The sequence below is a fragment of the Pygocentrus nattereri genome, chromosome 16 (genome assembly GCF_015220715.1).
Source record: "Pygocentrus nattereri isolate fPygNat1 chromosome 16, fPygNat1.pri, whole genome shotgun sequence".
In the NCBI taxonomy this organism is placed as follows: domain Eukaryota; kingdom Metazoa; phylum Chordata; class Actinopteri; order Characiformes; family Serrasalmidae; genus Pygocentrus; species Pygocentrus nattereri.
The window spans coordinates 4929910-4953526 of NC_051226.1; the positions used below are offsets into that span (position 1 = coordinate 4929910).

The 23617-nt window shown below is 42.7% G+C and overlaps 1 protein-coding gene across 1 annotated transcript in view; it reads right to left on the bottom strand.

Moving 5' to 3' along the window:
• Nucleotides 1–382: 382 nt before the first annotated feature.
• The window catches only part of mmp11b (matrix metallopeptidase 11b), a 43104-nt gene continuing 19869 nt past the window's right edge, over nucleotides 383–23617 (bottom strand). The window contains exons 2-9 of the mRNA XM_037545794.1: nucleotides 23005–23303; nucleotides 11852–11995; nucleotides 6924–7057; nucleotides 6313–6477; nucleotides 5759–5814; nucleotides 4914–5118; nucleotides 1330–1590; nucleotides 383–1032 (exon numbers count right to left, since the gene is read on the bottom strand). Coding sequence (XP_037401691.1) covers nucleotides 905–1032; nucleotides 1330–1590; nucleotides 4914–5118; nucleotides 5759–5814; nucleotides 6313–6477; nucleotides 6924–7057; nucleotides 11852–11995; nucleotides 23005–23303 — 1392 coding nt within the window. The 3' untranslated portion in view covers nucleotides 383–904. The remainder of the gene's footprint in view (nucleotides 1033–1329; nucleotides 1591–4913; nucleotides 5119–5758; nucleotides 5815–6312; nucleotides 6478–6923; nucleotides 7058–11851; nucleotides 11996–23004; nucleotides 23304–23617) is intronic.

Sequence of the window (23617 nt, forward strand, 5' to 3'; positions counted from 1 at the left end):
AACTCAGATGGCATGTCTAGGTCACTGGCTGAGTCCTGGTTCCCATCACTACAAATGTGTCTGTTCGTTTCTGTACAATTAGCCATTTCACACCAAGCTACTCTGAATGGGCCTCGTTCACCAACCGTTCTTAAAAAGAAAGTTCTTTTAAAACCCATCCGTGCAGTTTTCATGAAGAGTCTGACTTTCACTGACTTTTTTTATTATTCGTGACTTATTCTTTTGTTGGGGTGACCCGGCCGGGCGGCCAAGGTCCTCTCTGTGTGGAGTTTGCATGTTCTCCCCGTGTCTGTGTGGGTTTCCTCCGGGTTCTCCGGTTTCCTCCCACAGTCCAAAGACATGCAGTCAGACCAATTGGACTGGCGACCTGTCCAGGGTGTATCCTGCCTTCCGCTCGATGACCGCTGGGATAGGCTCCAGCATCCCCCCGCGACCCTGACGGAGAAGCGGCTTAGAAAATGGATGGATGGGTGGATGGATGTTCTTTTGTTTTAACAAACAGATCTGTGGTTTAAGAGCACGTCATGAATCTGACGTAGACTTCTTCTTAGGACCTTTCTCGGGAAAATGTTTATCCTTAAACATTGTGATGTTGGTGAATGAGGCGCAGTAACTTTCCATTCTTAACTACTGAATCAAACAAAGTCAATGGAATTCCCATTTAATAGGTCTCCTGTGAGAAGATTCTCTTTTGGTACTTGTTAGCTACACTGGCCTCGTAGTTCAAGTGTAAACCTAAGCGATCAAACTTCAAACGCCAAACATGTCTTGGCTGATGGACCATATTTGGTGTCAGATGAAATTTAATGTGAATTTGATGTGATTTTCATATCGTATCAATTGCTTTAATGCTACAGTGTTTTTGGGGAAATGTGACCCAAGTCGGTTTAGTACTGTTTGAGGTTTATTTGTAGATGGACGGAGGGCAGTTGAAGAAGTCGATGCCGATGTAGCGTGGGTATCCCTCCAGAGCCCTCACTTCCACCGGGTCAAACTTCCAGTACTGATTCCCTTTCAGGAAGTGGGCAAAGCCTGCAAACCAACCAAACAATAGTGAATGCATGATCCAAAGCTTTTATCTGCATTTCATCTGATGCTCTTCATTTTGTAGAAGCTGGATGCTGATCTTGCCATTTCTGGTAATCATACTATCTAACGAGAAAATCTTCAAACTCCAGTAAGTCACTAAATTGTGTCATTAAGATCCCAACTAAGTGTCCTCAGTGTTTACAGTCTAGATGATCGAGATGAGACAAGTAACTCGCAAGACGCATGCCATAAGGAAACTGACTCAGCACTGAAAGCGAAATAGCACCTCTGCCTTCTCACCATAGCGATCCTGGAAGGCAGCATCAATGTCATTGGGAATCCCCCTCCAGTCGGCCATGCCGCGAGAGTGAGCATAGTCCACGCGGTTCTCCTTTGGGTTGAAACGCCAGTAGCTTCCTCGTTTGAAGAAGTAGACCTTCTGGGCCTTGTCCTCGCCCCACATCAGGGCCGCCTGGATGTGTGAGATGGGAAGGCCCAGTCGCTGCACCGAGTCAGGCCCTGTGATCTGCCTCTCCGCATCAAAAACCCAGTACCTCTCACCTGCAGAACCACAGTAGAGGGACAGACCACATCTACGTTACACATCTGACAGATCAGGGTCAGACTTCTTCAGAGCCGCAGTTCAGCTGTGGGAGTGTGCGCTTGTAGTATAGTAGCCGCCTCTAAATGTGTTCTGACGTTTGGTTACATCACCAGAGATGGATTATATCAACCAATGATGTCACAATTTCAATAACGGTGTATATTTTATCCTCTTGGAGAAGAACGTATTGCCACCAATAAGAAAATCATCCTGTGGTTTTATAAGAACTGCAGCTTACTCTGCTTAAACTAGCAGAGACAGTTTGTTAAAAGTGCAGATTTCTTGAACACAGATGTGTAAGATGAATAGTTCTAAGTTTTAAGCTATTGCTAAAGATGCACACTTACATCGTGTATTATGGCAAAAAGTTGTTACGTACACCAATCAGGCGTAACATCATGACCACCTCCTTGTTTCTACGCTCACTGTCCACTTTATCAGCTCCACTTACTGTATAGCAGCACTTTGTAGTTCTACAGTTACAGACTGTAGTCCATCTGCAGTGACACTGATGTGGTGGTGGTGTGTTAGTGTGTGTTGTGCTGGTCTGAGTGGATCAGACACAGCAGTGCTGCTGGAGTTTTTAAACACCTCAGTGTCTCTGCTGGACTGAGAATAGCCCACCAACCAAAAATTACCAGCCAACAGCGTCCTGTGGGCAGCATCCTGTGACCACTGATGAAGAGGATGACCAACACAAACTGCAGCAGCAGATGAGCTGTCGTCTCTGACTTTACATCTACAAGGTGGACCGACAAGGTAGGAGTGTCTAATAGAGTGGACAGTGAGTGGACACAGTGTTTAAAAACTCCAGCAGCACTGCTGTGTCTGATCCACTTGTACCAGCACAACACACACTAACACACCACCACCACGTCAGTGTTACTCCAGTGCTGAGAATGATCCACCACCCAAATAGTACCTGCTCTGTGAGGGTCCATGGGGGTCCTGACCACTGAAGAACAGGGTAACAGAGTATCAGAGAAACAGATGGACTACAGTCTGTAACTGTAGAACTACAAAGTGCAGCTATACAGTAAGTGGAGCTGATAAAGTGGACAGTGAGTGTAGAAATAAGGAGGTGGTCATCATGTTATGCTATATAGATGATTCTATATAACACTAAAGGGGTTTCTTCTATTGTTACCATGTCAAGCTTGTTACAGCAGAAGAACCCTTTTTGATGCTAGATAGAACCTTTTTCAAAAAGGTTTTCAATAGAACCATCTACAGCACATTCTCCATCGGTCTGAAGAACCCTTTCAGAATGCGAAGGGCCCTCTAATCATGCGATGCAGTGTTCATGGTTCTATACTGAACCATTTTCTTTACTAAAGAACCTTTGAAGACGCATCACTTTTAAGTAAGTCCTCACATTTAAGTGGTGTAAGCAAAACAGCTGGACCTTTTGGGTTAAAAAGAGAAAGTTCAGAATACAGAGCGTAGTAAACAGATTACATCTTGACAAATAACACAACTTTTTATGCTTTTTAGGCTGTAAACATGCGATGTTGTTGCTTATTGTTTATATGGACAGCCAAACAAGGATGACCTCTTGTCCCCACTAGGTATTAAGTCACGCTCCGACGGTCAGTTTATTAGGCGGATTGAGCGATAGATGGGCTAATTAGGCCACCCAGAAACAACACAAGTGGGAGGTTTAGTGGACAAATCAGCTCGTAAACACAACCTAGATATTCAAACCATCCCTCAGCCTGTTATGAGACACTGACATGTTTGTCCACTTGCATATATATCTAACGATGCTGTTCCAATGATCTAATGATCCTTTGCTATACATTTAAATTTCATTGCATAATTGTTTATAATTCAACAATGAACTGTTTAGGCACTTAATGAATTATATTTCTATGGACGAGTTCAAGTTCACTTCCAAATATTTAGTTTCGGTGTGATAAAATGATAGAAGTACATAACATAATGAAATAAAAAGCAATGCAATATGCTTACCATACATTTACTGTCGTTCTCTTCACATATCACTTATGAGTGACCCCCCGATCTAATCTAAACAGCTGCCATTTGGTTGTAGTCCTCTCTCCTTGCACTACCATAGTAAAATTAACTCCAGTCCTATACACTCATGCATATTTATTCATATTACATAACATTTGTACTGAAACTGCGCATACATTTATTAATGCTGGTGTGAGCTGTGATTGAAAGGCCTTTAATGATAATATAAAATTAAGAGACGTCGGGTCGGGATAATGTAAGAGTTTTTCAAATCACATCTTACGTCTTTTATGTATTATTAAGTGCGCTTACATGCCAGAAATCAGGCAAAGAGCTGGATTTGAGCTCGGTAATCAGATTTCTCAGTGCACGTGAACTCTTACTCTGATTTCTTTCGGATTTCTCAGATTGCGCATGTGGGAAAACGGGTGGCGGTACTGGAAATAAGTGAGCGGCATTGCCGTGATTTTGGAGCGATGCTGAAACCAAGCTCATGCTTGATGAAATGAAGGATTGAAATTTTCCTCATCTTCTAGATGAAATATATTCGTATTTTCAGGTAAAGGGACATGATGGTTTTAAAAAAAATGCAAGTTTGAGTTTTAAGTAATGTTTATGTCACGTCTTCCTCTGAGTTTATTGGCTGGTTGCAAAGCAGAAGTCTGATGACTGTCTGGCTCATGTAAACCCAGAGTTTCCCATTATCTCATTACTCAAGTGCATATAAACCCATTGATTGGATTACTGACAAAATCTGATCTTCTGCAGTTATCAGATTATTAAGTGCATGTAAACACAATGTCACACACAAAAAGAAGGTCTGGATCAGTGTTTAGATTTCAAATGCAAAATCAACATTATACTGATGAAGATGTGGTGATAATAGTAGATAATTCATTCACATTCTTGAAGGATGCATCTCTCACCAAGTTTTTTATCTGTGTTCTCTTCGAATACTCTTTTAACAAACTCACAATCATCAGATTTTGGGCATCTAAAGCACAAATGACTACGAAATGTTCTGCCGCATGTTGCATGCAACTACGCGTTTCCACCAGAGAGGTCTCCAAATCCCCAAAACATACATAGTGTAGCTTTAACCAGACATTTAGTATATTTTTTAGTATATTCTCTGTACGTTGTTGTCTTCTACCTGTATATATAGTGTTGTGCAGCTGTGGAGAATATTGTGCATGTGCTAAAAACTAAAAACTTTAACATTGTTTTTGCCTTAAGCTCTTCAAAGTCCCAGCGCTGGCTTTGCACTAAAGTTAATCACTATCTGTAATGCACTGTAACTCACCTTGGAAGAACCAGATGTTTCCAGCCCTGTCCTCAAAGGCAGCGTCGATGTTATCAGGGATTCCCCTCCAGTGTCTAGAGGCTAGAGCAGGATACCCAGCTTGGAGCTTCCCGTTGCGTATCCGCCACACATAGCCCGACTTGAAGAAAAACAGCTCACCGCGGATCATAGACACCGCGTCGAAATCTGTGAGGCAAACGTTAGGCTGAGGGAGAGAGAAGATATTTCATTAGGATCTGAATTTGATTGGAAAGCTACTGTGTGTACAGTCTTGTCTTGTTTTGTGGAAAGAAAAAAAAATCCTTTACATTTTGCCATGTTTTTGTCGTTCTGACATAAAATGCTGGCTTAAAATCTGATGTGTATGTTGTGTTTCGCTGCACAGATGCGTTAAATGCGGAGGTGAAATTTCCCTGTTGTGGGACTAAAAAGGGTCTCATTCGATTTACATCCTGTCAATACAGGAGAGGGGACTAATAAGTTAAGCAAATTAAAATTGAGTTGCTTATTAGTCCCAGAACAGGGAAATCTCACCTCCGCATTTAACCCGTCTGTTCAGTGAAACACTGCACACACTAGTGAGCACACACACACTAGGGGGCAGTGAGCACACTTGCCCGGAGCGGTGGGCAGCCCTATCCGAGGGTTAGATGTCTTGCTCAAGGACACCTCAGTCATGTACTGTCGGCTCTGGGGATCGAACCAGCGGCCTTCTGGTCACAGGGCCGGTTCCCTAACCTCCAGTCCACAACTGCCCCAGTGTGTAACAATAACACTGAGATTGATTTATTAATAACTTTGACAACTTTAGGCTTAAGTGACAGTATCAGAATTGCATGGCTCACCACTGGGGTAAAAATGTCATTGGTCTCTCTCTCTGGCTGTCTCTCTGGCGGTCTCTCTGGCTGTCTCTCTGGGTGTCTCTCTGGGTGTCTCTCTGGATGTCTCTCTGGATGTCTCTCTGGCTGTCTCTCTGGGTGTCTCTCTGGGTGTCTCTCTGGATGTCTCTCTGGATGTCTCTCTGGATGTCTTTCTGGCTGTCTCTCTGGATGTCTCTCTGGATGTCTCTCTGGCGGTCTGTCCGGCTGTCTCTCTGGCTCTTTCTCTGGGTGTCTCTCTGGGTGTCTCTCTGGCTCTTTCTCTGGGTGTCTCTCTGGCTGTCTCTCTGGCTCTCTCTCTGGGTGTCTCTCTGGCTGTCTCTCTGGCTCTCTCTCTGGCTGTCTCTCTGGCTCTCTCTCTGGCTGTCTCTCTGGCTCTCTCTCTGGCTGTCTCTCTGGCTCTCTCTCTGGCTCTCTCTCTGGCTGTCTCTCTGGCGGTCTCTCTGGTTCTCTCTCTGGCTCTCTGTCTGGCTTCAACTCTGGATCCCACTCTGGCTCCCACTCTGTGTCTGTCCCTGGACGCCTGGGACCATACAGGTACTGGATGCCATTCTTATCATCCTCACTGAGCTGCAAGGGGTAGGAGAAGCTGTAGAAGGGGGACATGATCGCCCCGGGCTCCAGAGAGTGCTGAAGGCCCAGAACGTGGCCAAACTCGTGAGCGGCCACCTGGAGCAGGTCTGTGCCTGTGGGAGCCAAACAGGGACATGAAATTGACAAAAGAACAGGTGTGAGTGTCGATTACAGTATGATTACAGTTATTCCAGGAAATGATGAATTAAATCTCAGATTTCACTTCTATTTGATTGTGTCTATATAAATATTTTGGTATGTTATAAGAATTTTATATTTTACAGTAGCCCAAGATTTTTAATTTGCCTTATAAAATTAGCACATACTTTTTACCAATTGTAATCAGTTACTGTTGTCAGGCAGTTCTAATATATGAGATGACACCTAAAAACAAGGGGTAGGGTTAAAAATAAGGATTGTGACTGGGCCCTAATATTACAAAATAGAGGGGGTTGAATCAGAATGGTCAGTCTGCGGCATTTCTACAGAAAAGTGCAACAAAGGCAATGCATGCACTTAATGTAAGAATTGTACAGCTGTTGTTTGCATTCTCACTTACCCATATTATTTCCCAATGTCCACGCCTCGTCATAGTCAAAGTGGATGTCTCCCTCGCGGTAGGTTTTTGGGAAGAAGGCATGGGCCAGGATTCCTCCTGGACCGTCGAATGGCAGGTTGTCTCCGTGCCAGTACCTAAAATATCACAGACGGTGGCTCAGACAACAACACAATGAAAGGCATTATCTCCTCCTTATGGCCAGCTTTGGATTATCATCATCCTTAGTGTTCTTGATGAGCTCATCGCTGAAAGATCTTTAATGAACACGCTTTCACCTGTAATCACTGAATGAAAGTGACAGCAGATCTGGGCAGGGGTGCAGCTGTGACCCACCAATGTCCGCCTTGTTTGCAAACTATTCGCTCCTACATTATTTCAGTAGTCCTCTATATGCGATGCTCAAATCAGTAACAGGGAGGGTTAAGTTAAGGGCCCAGGGAAAAGTCAAGGTGACATTAAAAGAGACTTCCACCTATTTTTTTCATTTTTCATAATACAGTCAATAAGATGTAAACAAAGTCTGTGCGAGTGGTTTCAATTGAAATTTCCCTGTCACGCTTGACTCCTCCCACTCCCCCCATGTGCTTTTTGTTTACCTTTTGATCTTCCATGTGTGTTTTGTTTTGGTGTTTAGTCCGGCCCCTTGTTTTGTGACTCCGCCCCTGATTGTTCCCACATGTTTTCCACCTGCGTCCGGTTATCCCTCGTTATCCCTGTTTGTATTTAAGCCCTGTGTTTTCCTGAGTGTCTTCGTTTGATATGTTTGTTGTTTGAGCGTGTTTGATATGTGTGAGGCTTGATGTGTTGTATGTTGTTTGATCTTCCGGCCCTGTTGTTTGTTTAACCTGCTTATTTTCATTATGTCCATTCCACCTTATCTTCGTGTTGGCTGTCTGACCATGGACCGTCTAGACCCTGATTTTGGATTTGCCCATAATAAATCACGCTGGTCCCGCCAAAGGTCACCTCCTGGTTTTGTTGATTTTCAAAGTGAAAATAAGTTAACACATCCTCTATAGGTAAAAGGTTAAAATGTAGCTATTTTCATATTTATTTGCGGAGTTTAACATTGTCTTTATATGTTTTTTTTCCCCAATACGCCATATATTTGGCCATTGCTACATTAAATTACATCGAAAGTTAAAGTGTAGTGACACTTTCGAAGATGTTATGTACTTCAGGATTATCCTGCAAGGGAAATTTGCCATTGCCAGCAGAGCAGCGCCGCTTGGGTAGTTGGGGGTTGGGTGCCTTGCCTTCTGGTTGATGGCTCACTTCCCTACCTCTAGGCTACCAGCCACCCCCATGCGAGGTTTTGCTCTGACAGCAATGATCTGTAGAATATTACGTACTATATTGTAGTCAATGCAGTTGGACATGGGCTAAAAGTCTGACGCTCTTGCTGCTCATATGAGGGGCTTCACTGGTTTACACGAGAGGTAGGAACATGTAACATCTTTTAACCACCTTAATCAGTGGGCCCAACGTTTTATTACACACTTCTATAACCTAAGAATAACTGGTTTGCATTGGTGTCCCTGTAGTTACAGAATAAGAAGCCTTAGTATGTAATAAGCCTGGGATTTTAAGGGCTTAAACTTTTGCCTTCAAGATTACACCACAAATCTAGTCACCTTGATTTACTATAAATAATCCAATCTTTTGCCTTTTGAACTTTCACAGACGTTCATCTGGCAGCTTTCCTAAAACTAAAAGCACGAAGACCATTGTAAGCTGGCAGAGTGAGATTGAACATTCCCACTAACATGGACGATAATCTTCTCACTACAGTGCTTTTGGATAGCTGGGTTAAGGTCACTAAGGGTATCTGGGCTGGTGTGAAGAAGCTGACTTGCAAAATGTCACACATATTCATATCCATAGTACTACTGCAGATCTGGACACATGCCAGGTCTATTTCTGTCATATAAATGCAGTTTGACTGATTCAGCTTTACAGGCCCAGGCATGATAAAGGCTCAGATCCAGGCACCTCTATACATGCTTTACATTAAGGCTTATCCTCTATGACAGAAAGTCTTCTATCACAGCTGAAAGCAAGCGAGTGTGTAAAATGCAATAACTCATGTGCATCAGCCTTTCAACAGGAGGGTTTATGCCAGGAACAAAGGGCTTATATTACAACAGTGAAACTGCATGGGGGGGAAAGCCTCTGGGCTTCAGAATGCACTTATTAAAGATAAGTCTCTTCAGAGGGAAACAGAATCCCCTGTGAAAAGAGACATAAAACTACTTATACAGGTTTGGCGTGTAGGTGGGTGCTGTAAAACAGGCCGTTTTAAAAGTAGGGTGAATCTGAAGCGCTTGTCTGTGCGCCAAACCTGTGCATATTTGGAGCAGAGAGGAAGAAAAAAAACATCCCTCAAAGGCACCCAGTGCTAATAAAGTACAGCAAAACAAGTCCTGCTTTGCAACAATCACGTCAGCTTTTCAAAGAGAGAGAAAGGATAAAAGAGCGGGATTCTGAGCGTGTGTGTGTGTGTGTGTGTGTGTGTGTGTGTGTGTGTTGGGTCTCCGTGTGCAGGGCATAACACAGCAGTCTGAGGGAAAACACCTGACAGGTGTGTGCAGGCATGACCTTCCTCTTCACCCACTCTCATTTAACCAAGAAAACGGCAAACTCTCTGTGTGTACACTGAGAGTTTACATATATATATATATATATATATATATATATATATATATATATATATATATATGTATATATATATATATATATATATATACACACACACACACACACACACACACACACGGGTCATGTTGTTATTATTACCTATGCATACTTATCTCTCTCTCATATACATATGTACATACATACATATATGTGTATGTGTATATATATATATATATATATATATATATATATATATATATGGGTTATATTTTTATTACATATAGGTACTTGCATATCACTGCAGTCGGGACAAAACCATGTTTCTCCGTTTTTTCTCATTTTTCAATTGTTAAGATAATTTAAGGTAAGATAATTTTGCAAGTGCCTGTCGTTCTTTACATTGTGTGTAAGTTTCATGCCGGCTAGACTAAAAAAAAATGACCCAAAATGACCCAAAATTCTGGTTCCGTTGACTTACATTAAGAGTAAAGTACTTTTTTTCCGTCTCCTGTAAAGTTACCATTTTGGGGATACAAGGTTTCGTCTGACCACAGTGAGATGTATAACACATATGGGTCATGTTGCTATTACATCTAGATACTTACATATACTACATACTTACATATAGTATGCAAAGTATACATGTAGTATGAAAAGGTCTATACACCCCTAGTCAAACTCCATGTTGCTGTTGATTTTTCTAAGTGATAAAAAGCACATCCTCTACAGAGAAAACACACTGATTATATGCTGATGAAAACATATGGGGGTAAAAATAAAACATAAAATGTGACCTGTGCCAAAGATATGGCATTTTTTATGAATAATGTTGTTGTCCCTACATGCAAAAGCCAGTAAATAAATCGAAATAGTGCATTAAAATTTACTACAGATAATTTGGTACGTTATTATCACATGTATGTTCTTACTTATCTAAATAATACATATGGGACGTGTTTGTATGACCTCATGTCCCAACAAGGTATAAAAACAAGCTTGTGTGTGTGCTAGAGATACAGTGCAGATTATCTCCTATCTTCTGATCTCTCGTCTTCCCAGTCACAGAGGCCTCTGTGTTTGTGCACTGGTACGAATACCCTCTCCCTCCTGTATGCACAGCTGGACAGAGATACAACCCTGTGATTTAGGAGTTAAACAATGGCTTATGATTCATGAAAGGAAAGCAATGGTAACAATGCACTCTAACCATAAGCTAACCCTCCACCTACATTCCTGATCCACTGTATGGGTGTTTATGTATGGACTGTAGCCCGTCTGTTTGGTTCACAATTCATCAGCCCCCCTCCACATCATCACTGGTCAGTTTCTGATCAGGACAGCTGTTGTCCATATATTTTTGGGTGGATGTCCACTTGACTGGAGTTTGTAAACACATTAGTGTCACTGCTAGGCTGAGAGTGGACCTCCACCCAAAAAATATCCAGACAGGAGCGACTCTATGGTCAGATGAGCTGCTGTCTCAAACTCTGAAAGACCCCTCTTTTGGTCCAGACCATCATTCTGCCCTCTCATAATTAACATTGTTTTTTTTTGTAGCTACAGGATAATAAATAATAATAGTTACTGGTCATTATATAACACTTAATTCTGATTGGTTGGAAAGTGTCCTGCTTGTAGGGCTGTGTCATGATTAACCACCCTACTATGTTTAGTTAATCACGATTGATTGCATCCGTCTCGTTTGCTCAAATTAGACTGAAGAGTAGGTCTACCATGAGCACGGTCCAGCATAATCTCACAAATGACTTATATTGTTGGCATTGCTGGCATTAGCGATGTGTTTTGCCATAAGAGAAGCTATTAATGACTTTTGAAGTGAGAGCCATCAGTGGAACCTGCCATTTGAAAGCTATATTTGAACTACAGGGCTACAGTCATCTGAACAGCTGGGCTTCAGCCTTCACCACTGTGGCTGGTTTAAAGGGTCAAACTAGGCAAATGCATTCAAGGCATTAAATAATGTCTCTGACGGTATTCATTTTAATCAATATTGGGGGCTTCTTGAATGTTTTCTTTACAATAACACTTTCTGTCTCATGATCTGTTGCTCAATGCATCGTTGAGATCAATAGCTGGATAATAAAACTGGAGTGTGCAGCATTAACACATTAGTGAACGAATGGAGCTGCAATTCCGTGAGAATGCGCTCCAAGGTGTTTTGGAAACTCTAAAACCACAGAGGCACCTCTGAGATCACTGTGGAAAACCCGAGCACCTGTTATCTACGGGCTGTCGGAAAGTGCGCGTGAATCAGAGGAGCGGGGATTCACCTGGTGAAGTCGATGATGATATCAGCTGTGCCGCTGGTGACCTCAGTGAAGGTCAGGGGGGTGACCTCACTCCAAATCCGTAAGGCCTCCTGAAAGACTTGCCGCACTTTCTCCAAAGTCATCTGCCACGGTGTCCGTATGATCCTAAAACACACACAGTCGCACATTATAGACCACACTTTTCCAGACCTCATGAAAAGGTACATCTGTATACATTACCCCCCAAAAATGACTGTACCAAAACTCATTGAAGGTGCACAGACTTTAAACACCATGGTATGCCTTTGAGGGTAAACTCACATTTTGCTCTACCTTAAAATAGTCCCCAGTGCTTTTGGCAGTATACATATACAGTATATAATACTGTGAAAAAGTTTGGTCACCCCAAACAGAATTACTGATTTTACTGTAACTTTAATCTAGCAAATTTATACCTGCACATATAGATTCAAATCTTGTACTTTGTCTACATATATATATATATACACACACACACACTCCCCAGCCACTTTATTAGGTACCCCTTGCTAGTAAAAGGCTGGACCCCCTTTTGCCTTCAGAACTGCCTTAATTCTTCATGTCAAACTTTCATCAAGGTGTTGGAAACGTTCCTCAGAGATTCTGGTTGGTTATTTGAGTTCCTGTTGCCTTTCTATCATCTGGAACCAGTCTGCCCATTCTCCTCTGACCTCTCACATCAACAAGGCATTTTCGTCCACACAACTGACCGCTCACTGGATATTTCCTCTTTTTCGGACCGTTCTCTGTAAACCCTAGAGATGGTTGTGCGTGAAAATCCCAGCAGATCAGCAGTTTCTGAAATACTCAGACCAGCCCGTCTGGCACCAACAACCACGCCATGTTCAAAGTCCCTTAAATCCCCTTTCTTCCCCGTTCTGATGCTCGGTCTGCACTTCAGCAGGTTGTCTTGACCACCTCTACATGCCTAAATGCACTGAGTTGCTGCTGTGTGATTGGCTGATCAGCTATTTGTGTTAACAAGCAACTGAACAGGTACCTAATAAAGTGGCCAGTGAGTGTGTGTGTGTATATGTATGTGTGTGTATATATATATATATGTGTGTATGTATATATTATACACATAAATTTAACTAATATTGATACATTTAGCATTTTTGCAGTTGGCTTTTAACATGATTTTATATTATGAATAGCAACAGTAAAATCCCCGAGCACATTTGAAGAAACATTATGAAGGGCACAAAAAGGTCAACAGCATTAAAGACCACCCACACAATCTTGGTTTAATCCTTGCTGTATTTCCCCGGTAATAATCCCAGCGTATGGAGCGTCTGCCAGCATGCAGGCAAGACTGTGACTCATGAACCACGACGCTCTGCTTTTTTGGCACTGGCTAACCTGCAGCCTGCATCACAGACAGCACCAACAGCAGCCTGGACATCTGATACATCTGAGAGAGCGAGTGGGACGTGTGAGGGTTACTGAGTGCTCAGGGTTTATCCTCACGGCTGTGAATGGGAAAATCAGTCACCAGAAACGTCTCCCTCTGCAAATCAGGCTCAGCAATGAAAACACACTGTCATGTCACTTAGTAAATCCCTGTGCTGTATTTTCCGGCTATGAGCTATTATAATGTCGCAGCTTGTTGGCTGTTTGTAAGGTTAATCCTCCAATACATTGTCACTGTCATATCAAATATCTCGTTTTTTTGTTGTTTTCATTTTAAATATTACACCTCTTGATGATACCAGCTGCTCTTTACCTTTACTCTTTGCTCTTTACATTAACGTTCATTAATGCTAGAAACACATTTTTACTCCTCCTGTAAGATCAGTATTTTGGACAAATGAGGTTTTGTGACAGACAGCTGTAATATAACAATATAAACATTCCTCTAGCTCCTGATTCATCCTTATCAGTTGTTATTGATCAGAGGCACGACATTTTTTCTATTTGTAAGCATGACCACTCTATGCGCTGACCCGCTATGCCAAACTCCAGTCCTAGTTTTACTTTATTTACACACCAAGGACTTCAAGCTCGACAAGATACATTCAGGACAATATTTACCATATATGAACAAAAGTATTGGGACACCCCTTCTGTTTACTGAGTTCAGGTGTTTTAGCCACACCCATTGCTAAAAGGTGGATCAGATTAAGCACATAGCCATGTAGTCTCGACAGACAAGCACTGGCAGTAGAATGGGTTATACTGCTGAGCTCAATGACCTTAAACATGGCATAGGATGCCACCTCTGGCACATGTCCCTCTGTGAAATTTCTATCCTGCTAGATCTGCCCCTGTCAACTGAAAGTGCTATAATTGTGAAATGGAAGCACCTTGGAACAACAGCAGCTCAGCCACGAAGCGGTTGAACCACACAAACTCACAGAGGGGGGCCAGTGAGTGCTAAAGCACGCAGTCACTATCTGTTCAAAAACTCACTAAAGAGTTCTGAATTGCCTCTGGAAGCAACATCAGCAAAGGAACTGCACATTAGTAGCTTCCCAAAATGGGTTTCTATGGTTGAGCAGCTACACACAAGCCTAGGATCAAAATGCATTTGGTGCCAAGTGGTGGTCAGAGGTGGTGGGGTTGGGGGAGTGGTGTACAGGACACCGCCTCTGGACTCTGGAGCAGTGGAACGAATCACACTTCTGTATCTGTCAGTCTGATGGATAAGTCTGGGATTAGTGAATGCCAGGAGAACATTATCTGCCTGACTGTATTGTGCCAGCTGTAAAGTTTGGTGGAGGAGGGATAATGATATGGAGTTGTTTTTCAGGGGGTGGCCTATGACCCCTAGTTCCAGTGAAGGGAAATCTTAATGCTTCAGCAGACCAAGACATTTTGGACAATTCTATACTTCCAACTCTGTGGGGACAGTTTGGGGAAGAACCTTGTCTGTTCCAGCATGACTGAGCCCTAGTGCACAAAACAAGGTCTATAAATGGCTCGCTGGGTGAGTTTGTTGTATAAGAACTTGACTGGCCTGCACAGAGCCCAGACCTTAACCCTAGCAAACACCTTTGGGATGAACTAGAGTGGAGACTGTGAGCCAGGCCCTCTCGTCCAACATCAGTGTCTAACCTCACAAATGCTCTTCTGGATGAACAGTTACAGCAATTGCAGTTATAGCTGCAAAGGGTGGACCAACACTATATTATGTCCTGTGGGTGTAACATGTAGGTGTCCTAGTACTTTTGTCCATATAGTGTATGTTGCAATCATTTAACTTGCAAAGAAAGTGTAACCCCCCCCCCAGCACTGCGTTCTCAGCAGTGATGGAGCTCCACCCAATGTCTATGGGATGAATCGGAGTGATCCAGAACTAATCATTCAACATCAGTTCTTGTGGCTGAAAGCAACCAAATCTTCACAGCTTCCAACATCAAGGTCTTCACAGAAGAGTAGAGACTGTTACTGCAGCAAAGGGGGACAAACTCACTGTTAATACCCTTCATTTCAGAAGAAACACTGGCGTCTACAAAAGTTTGGATATATAGTTCTCCATAAAGCAGAGCATTATCTCCATTCTCCATGCTCCTCAATGGTGATTACCACTCAGAGATAAGAGGAGCCGTGTTGTAAACCACGCTGAGAAACAAAGACGCCTGCCCTTATTTTCCCCCGGCAGACTCCCCAGGGAGCACAATTAAGTCAGCGGGGGCAGGCTCTGTCTCCAGCACCATATCACATTCCCCACGACATCCATGTACACGGGTAATCGTCTGAAGCAATGCGCTGCTGCTGACCTGGGCTCATCCTGCCTGATGCTGCAGTGTTGCTTTCACTCCTGGCAACCTTCATGCTCCCAGGCATAATTAGCTTTGTGGGTCGGGGCTCTAGTCAAGGCAGTGTCTGTCTCGTTGTCCTAGGGCCTCTGCGAGTCCAGACAGGAGCTGAGACAGATACACTGGGGTAGCCCATGCACCAGCTTCCTCCCTTAACCTCGTCTCACCCAATGAATCATTGGCGATCCCTTCAGAGATACTGGCTTTGTGCATTTCAAAGGGCTCATATCTCGAGTTTTCCTCACTTTTTTAAGCAAAAGTTTGATGTAATCTGCGATAACACACGGCCACGAGTGTTCTATTGATTTATACAACAGTTAAATAAATAAAGTAAGAAATAAATAAATGAGTCATTTAATCTATTTTAATGTTCGCAGTTCCTTCTGCCAAATTATAGTTCCTTAACAAGCAGCTTGTGAGCATCAAACTCCGCTCACTCATCTTCAGAGTCTGACCAAAGACTCAGAGGCTGGCTGATTCCAGGTTGTTCAGCTGTTCTTCTGTCTCAGCTGCCGACTGGAAAGCTGCTCAGCGGTGACGACGGTTTGGGAATTTAGTGTCGTCTCGTCTTCAGAGTCGGACCAAATCGGCTGTCGGTCAGATGTGATCTTAACAGCGTCCGCTTTCTGTTTGTGGCGAAGTAAGAAGTAAAGAACGTTCAAACGGCTCCTACAGCTGTCAAAGTCGTTGCTTAGCAACAGCGTCTCAGTGGGGTGATGCAGTGTTTGTGAAAAACCTGTGATGTTATGGTGAAATGACAGCACAGTTAGAATGCCTCTCGACCAATCAGCTCGCGTGGCCGGAACTAATTGTTATATTAGTACTGTTATAGTGCAAAATGTCATAAAACCGACACATTCAAGGCTAGTCTGCCCATTCAAGTTGAAGTTTTAAGAAGTGTTTCAGCTCGGACTGCTTTTTGAATTAAGCACATTACAGGGCAGCCAATCAGAAGAGAGCTCATTTACGGATATCAGTCTTAAAGGCACAGTAACAACAAAAGTAACAGCTTTTTTGATTTTACATGAGCAGAGGCTGGAATTAGGCATGCAAAACTGATTTAAGACACATTGTAAGCGGATTTCATGGGGAAAACATAAAGGACGAATAAGAAACATGTACAATATGGCTGTGACCTCCTTCATCAGAGGGTCTTCTGAGTTTTATATGGGATGTTGATGATGGTTAAATAGTGATACATCTGAAAAAATAAGTTTTCTTCACGGACTGTTTTGCCTCACAACAGCCTGCATTTACATCTCTATAACTAAAAATATTACTATTATAAACCAATATCCCAGTCATCGGGCAAAGCATTCATAATCATTTAATTTAATAACCTTCTGTGAAGGAGCTTTTAGAGGTGGACGTCTGGTTCCTATCACCATCACTGTAATTCTGACTCAAAAAACTCACTTCACTGAAGAACATGATGCTTTGAATTTACGTGATTCAGGTGTGCATGTGAATAAAATACATTACATCAACACATTTGCCAAAAGCAAGTGATATGAATGACAGTGATCATGCTGACGTAACGTGTTTCATTCATGTGGAACCAATGTACACCAATGTATGTTCTCTCGCAGGGAAGCATGTAGTAATTCTGATCCACGATGATTAACCTACGATACAGGCATGTCAGATAGAGGTACTGCAGCAGTGATAATACACTGGACTATTTCCTTAAGCTGCAGCTTAAAGTTAAGACTCTGGCATAATGACAAATCCTGGGAGCTGTCAGACTCTCATTAAAGCTGGGGCCCACCGTTCCCCACCTGGGGAGGGAGCCCTGCGCTGGGATTCATAAAACCTCTCGGACCAGGAGTGCTGATTCAGGACCTGTGACTGAGCTCATTCTACACGGAGGAGGAATCTGATCCTACATCAGCATTTCTGCTGAATACAGGCTTCAGAAAGCCCATCATTAACATGAACAGAGGACAGAGAAGGGCTGCATAAACAACCCCCGAAACAAGCTCCGGTAGACGTCAGTCATCAGGACATGACCTCAGCACTGACTCACAACCTCGAGACAGGCACCCTTCTCTTTTTTCTATTTCTACATTGAAAAGCGATGATTTCTGTTTACTTTCTTTAAGCATAATTTCCATATTAATAAAATATACTACATAACTTTGATGACTGTGTTGATAATACATTTAAAAAGTTCGTTCGTTCTCCAGCTCCTTACACTAAATTCCCAAACTGTCGCCACCACTAAGCAGCTTTTCAGTCGGCAGCTCTGACAGAAGATCAGCTGAACAACCTGGAATCAGCCAGAAATGAACCCAACACCATTCGCCAGACGTGTCGTCTGATCTTCAGAGACGGACCAAATCAGACCGAGCCATAAAACTGACCCAATATCAGGTTCAGCTCAGTTTTGTCTTTATTTCACTAGATCAATATTAATGTTGTTTTGTTCCAGCCAGTCTGTAAAGCTTCTTACAGACCCTGTCTCTTTTCTTTCTCCTCTTTTTTCTCTTCTCTCTCCATCTCTCCTCACTCTCCTTCTGTATCCCTTTTTTCTCTGTCTACCTTTTTTTTCTCTTATCTCTATATCTCTGTTCTTTCTATATTTAGTTTCATTTTTCTCCTCTTTCTATGTCTTTTCTCTCTTTTTTCTTTTTCTATCTCTTCTGCATATATCTCTCCATCTGTATCCTTTTCTCTTTCTCTTTTTTATCTCTGTCTCCTGTCTCTGTTCTCTTTCTATCTGTTTTCTCTTTTTTCTCCCTCTCTTTTTCTTCCTCTTCTCTCTCCATTTGTCTCCTTGCACTCTATCTGTATCCCTTTCTCTCTGTTTATATATCTCTTTCAATCTCTTTATCTCGTTCTATCTTTGTCCTCTTTCTGTCTCTATTTTCTAGTTCCTCTCTCTCTCTCTCTCTCTCTCTCTCTCTCTCTCTCTCTCTCCAAGAATGTGATGAGGCAGCAGATCTCTTGTCTCTTTTCCTTCAGTATTTATGGAAGAGGCTGGACAGGACAGTCTAATCTAAAGCTCTGCGCTCTTGAGCTGAATGGAGGGCAGAGATTTATGGGTCATGATTCCAGCAAGTGGGCCATAAACCAAAAGAGGAGGTGGGGGTTAATCAATGTGGCTCCATCGGACGGACAGCTTCTCCTGGATGTAACCCTTTACGCCCTAGGCTTTTTATTCAGTTATTCATCTTGAGACTGTTTTGCACTGACCTGAAGACTGTGTCAGTTTTGGAATGTTTAAATTGATTATAATCACTATAATCATATACATAATATAGACAATCTGCAATTATTGGGCCCAGACAGGTGAAAATGGGAGAGTTCATGATGTGCAGCAGAGATTCACGGCGTCAGTAACTGCTATGAAACTAGTTATGCAGTGAACAATGAAACACTGGATCCACAGCCAAAAGGGTTTAAAGGGTTAAACCTGGTCTTGGCCCCTTACCTCCCGCCAAGTGGTGGCGGGGAAACTGGAACCATGTGGGTTCTGCTGCCGTTACACGCATGATCGCGTCGCAATGCGCCGTCCGCTCCTGCCGGGGTCACGACCCCACTGCCTTCAAATTACAGGGGGAAGGTAAATGTCCGGTGGAGAACCTCCGCTGACTGAGATGGAGGAGGCAGGTCAGTCAAAACATCAGCGCTGGGCGGAGACGACCCCCAGGGAAAGGTCACTGCATCAATTGCAAAAGCTCAGTGAAAAACAATGAATGGGCACCTCTTTGAGCGCAAGCAATGACCTGAGAAACGCTGGTGACACGCAGGGCGATGCATTACTCTGAAGAGGCCAGCTCAGTGCTGCTGAGTTTGTAATGTTATGACTGATGAATATCAGTTAGAATAATAATCAAAAAGAGTTCTTTCCTTTTTGGCTGAAGTAAAATTATCAGGCTATTTTCCAAAAAGCGCATTGTATAGTTTTTATTGTTTATATTCCACAACTGCCATTTGTGTATTCCAGTGGTGGACCATGACCATTACAGCTAAGCCTTCAGCTCAGGCCATAAATATCAAAATATTGAAAAAAAAAAAAGAAGAAGAGGAGTGCTAATTTCTACTAGTGCCCCATAGGATTCTAACAGTGTGTTAACACCTGTGCACATAAACATTTTGGGCTATTCTAGATTAAATAAGGACATTTAAATCTTGGGAAAACCATCAATATAGTTTGTACAAAGTCTGGAACAGACATTGGCATTTATTTCACCTTGTGTCAGTTTTACAGTGACTCTTTCAGTAAAGAGTCCTGGCTCAGAGCTGCCGCCACCGTTTTCCTTTCCTAACAACTCACTGAAAGTTGATTAGACCTCGGCTCGCGTTCATGTACCAAGAACACCCAGAAGGGTTTCCCACAAAATTGGTCCCAAGTCAAAATGTGATTGGTTGATTTCACTGTCACCAAATATGTTCACAGCCAATCTAAAGTATAAGGCCTTCTGTCTGGCTTCAGAAGGCTCCATCTACCTACATACTACAGGAAGAAAAATCCTATTAGACAATTTTCTGTTTCTGATTGTCACCCTATGCTATCAACCAAAGCAATAATGGAATAATTGTAATATATATAATATATAACAAGGATGATGATTAAAGGGAAACTGCACTTCTGTATGAAAAAGTTGAACTTCTGCAGTTCACAATGTAAAGCCACCAGCAATCAGTCAGGCACTGGCTCAGACTTCATGGGAGCTTTTCAGGCATTGTATGTCTTCACGTATTAACATCACACACTTAGGCCTTAAAAGAAGGTCTGGTTTGATGTTTTGGTCTCAAACACACAATCAACATTATACTGATGAAGATATGACGACAGTAGGAGATAATTCACTCACATCCTCTGAAAACCCCGTCTTTGCCAATTTGGGAGCTTTTTTTTTGTACTCTTATCTGATTCATCTGATCAGTGAAGGGGTCTGAAGCAGTGTTCTTCTGCACGTTGTGTGCACTTACAAATTTCCACCAGAGAGGTCTCCAAATCCCCAAAACTTACACAGTGCCGCTTGAAATAAACATTAACTAAATGTGATGTGTTACTGATGTGTTTTTTTATTTCCCACAAATAATTAGGCCTAGACGTCCCTGAGGGTTCCCCACTGGTGTGTTAACTGTGGTTAAAAAAATTTAATCGAGTTGTGGTAAATTTGAGATTTCCATAATATAGTTGTGATGTTCAGATATTGACACTACTAGTTGGAATGGATTTGATTTTCTGCAAGTTTGTGTTTGGAATAACTGAATCAAGCGCAGACGTGGGTTTGTGACTGCGTCTTTGGAGTCGTGCTGACCTCATACCTGAACCAGCACTACAAATACATTTTCAGCTTTTAATTAAGAGGGTGTAAAAGTGGAAGGGATGAGAATGATTGCTCTTCTTGAAAACAGATAAAGACTGTGTGGAATGTTACGTCTGACTGTCTGAAAACCTCAGAGTGTGAGGGAATGTCCGGATGACACACATAAAACCCTTCAATCCTGGGTGGCCTAGAAAAGAAGGGGGATGTTTCTGATATGAAAGCGGAGGAAGAAGAGCAAAACACAGCCTACACTCTTCCCCGCATGCCGCGATCACTCGCTGTGAAATGTCACTTGCGCTGGGCTTTTCATAAACACTTCTATGTGGGCTATGATCAGCCGAGCTGTCTGTGATGAGGAGAGTTGCTAGGAAATGAGAAGTCACCTCCAGTATGGCCAGAGGGGTCTGATCTGTGTGGGGCCCACAACAGTACAGAGACAGTCTGCTCTGCTCTAGCAGGCAGCGCATCAAAGCTTTCCACTAATACACTACAGACCAAACGTAGAAGCAAGCACAGATCATTTTTTCCAAAATACTTTACGTTTAAGTCAGTAAATTTGCCAATACAACACACTTTTACTGATATCTAGCTTATTCCAGCATATTCCATCAATAGCCACGTTTACATGCAGCCTGATAATCCGTTAAGAATCTGACTAACAGCTCAATCTGAATAGTCTAGTCTGATTAAGGCCGTTCGGAATACAATCTCTATCTGATTGAACGAGGTGGGTAATCCTGTAAATAGTCCGTTAAATAGAGGAATAATATCCATGTAGACGCCTGTATCTGATTACATTCCCTATTAGAAAGTTACGACGGAGCAGAAACTGGTCTGCAGAGGAGACGAAGTTCATGCTCTGATCTTTAAAAGACGGCGGTGGGACGGACGTCCAGCTTATGCGTCTCAGAGCACGACGTCTTCCTCTCGGCCTTCTTTAATAAGGACACGCGAAGGACGTTTTCCTGAGTCTGACGTCATTTTAAAGCAGTTAAAAACACAATCACCGCTCACTGCTGCTCATCTCACCCTGACTGGACTCAAGTGGTGCTTGTTTTCATGGTAACGTCTATACTAAGTGATTCTTTACACATGCATGTCATTTTGGATAGGATTACTTGTAGTGGGCATGTAACCAGAGACTTTCCGTCACATTGTTGAGTAGAGTGAGCATAAACATCTCAATCTTAATCTAGAATCGTAATATATTTAATCGGATTGGCAAAAATCTTTGCATGTAAACACGGACTCAGTTCCATATTCTCACTCTAGCATATCCTGAAGGAAAGGCCTTCACAGCCTTTGCTTATAAGTCCCTATTCACAAGCACTCTGTGATATCCAGACAAAACAAATGTAGCTGGATGTCTATGTGAGTATCTTGGCTAGCTTGTTGCGATTTATTCTTAAAACAAGTAAATCCAACTTTTTAACAGGTAGGCTTACTTTTATAAACAATTCTTTTCAAACTCAAAACTGCATCATACAGAGAGGATGCAGTCATAGTAGAAAGCTGTAGTGGTGTAATTAAACTAGCTGTGAGCTCTCTGTAGAGATCTTTAGAGACGGATTGTACAGCATCATCCTGCTCAACATCAACACGACTCCCCAGCATCAAAGCCCCTCCCCAGACCGTCTGCTATTGGCGGATGCCTGTTCATGTCAGAAGATCCACTCTTGTGAGCCTTCAGTCGATAACAGTATCATTTTTGCACTTTTCTACATCAGTGTCTATTTTTGCCAATGCACTGTTCACTGAAATGTTTTCAAGACATGTTTCTGATGGATATCAGAATGTCAATAATAAGGGCTGCATTCACGGGGAGACTTTGGTCTCCACATAAAAACAAAGCTTTGACAAACAGCAGGCATCAACATATGAAAATTACACTTGAAAACGAGTTCAGCAGTTCAACAACGTTGACAAAGTGTGGTCTGACATGCTCAGCCAATAGGAAACGATGTGGGGCGGGGCTTCAGTCAATCACGACTACATTGGAGGAGCAGCGCTTCCTAGGCCGCAGTCACAAGGTTTCAATATCTGTGGAAAGAAGTGCAGTAAAACATGCTGCTGGTGAGTTGAGACATCTTACTTGTAGGTGAGGTCAGTCTTGTCCCAGCGTCCCCCATACAGAACAAAGCGTTTGCGTCGGTGCCGTCCCCCATACTGGCTTCCTCTCTGGTTCCGGTAATGGTGGCTGAAGTCTCGCTTCTTTGATGGAAAGTCTGGAACTCCACATCGTGGCCTGTTCCAGTCAGCCGTGCTTTTGTCGGGCAGGTCTGCGTGGGGCTGCTCCCTCTTCAGGTCCAAGTCTTTCTTCAGAGTGTCTTGAACATACGGCAGTCCTCCTCTCTTCTTCAGATTATAATGGCGAGTCTTCTCTGGCCATGCCTAGCAACATGGGCAAGAGCAGTCAACCACTTGTCCTATCACTTGTTTCAATGCAGACAGGTTCTAACATAATGAGTTATGTTGAATGTGGTTAAGCAAAGAGAACTGAAGCAGAGTGGATAGACTTCTATTCCCATTTGGAAGCCCTAGACTGGGGTCGGTAACATGTGGCTCCACAGCTGAATCAGATTTGAAGGTAATAATAAAATCTTCCTCCTTTGCAGTAAAATAAAGCTCTGCTGATCCTTCAACACAGTTTAACAGTAAATGGTCTTAAACACTGGAGGTCGTGTAGAACTGCTAGTTCGCCTTTC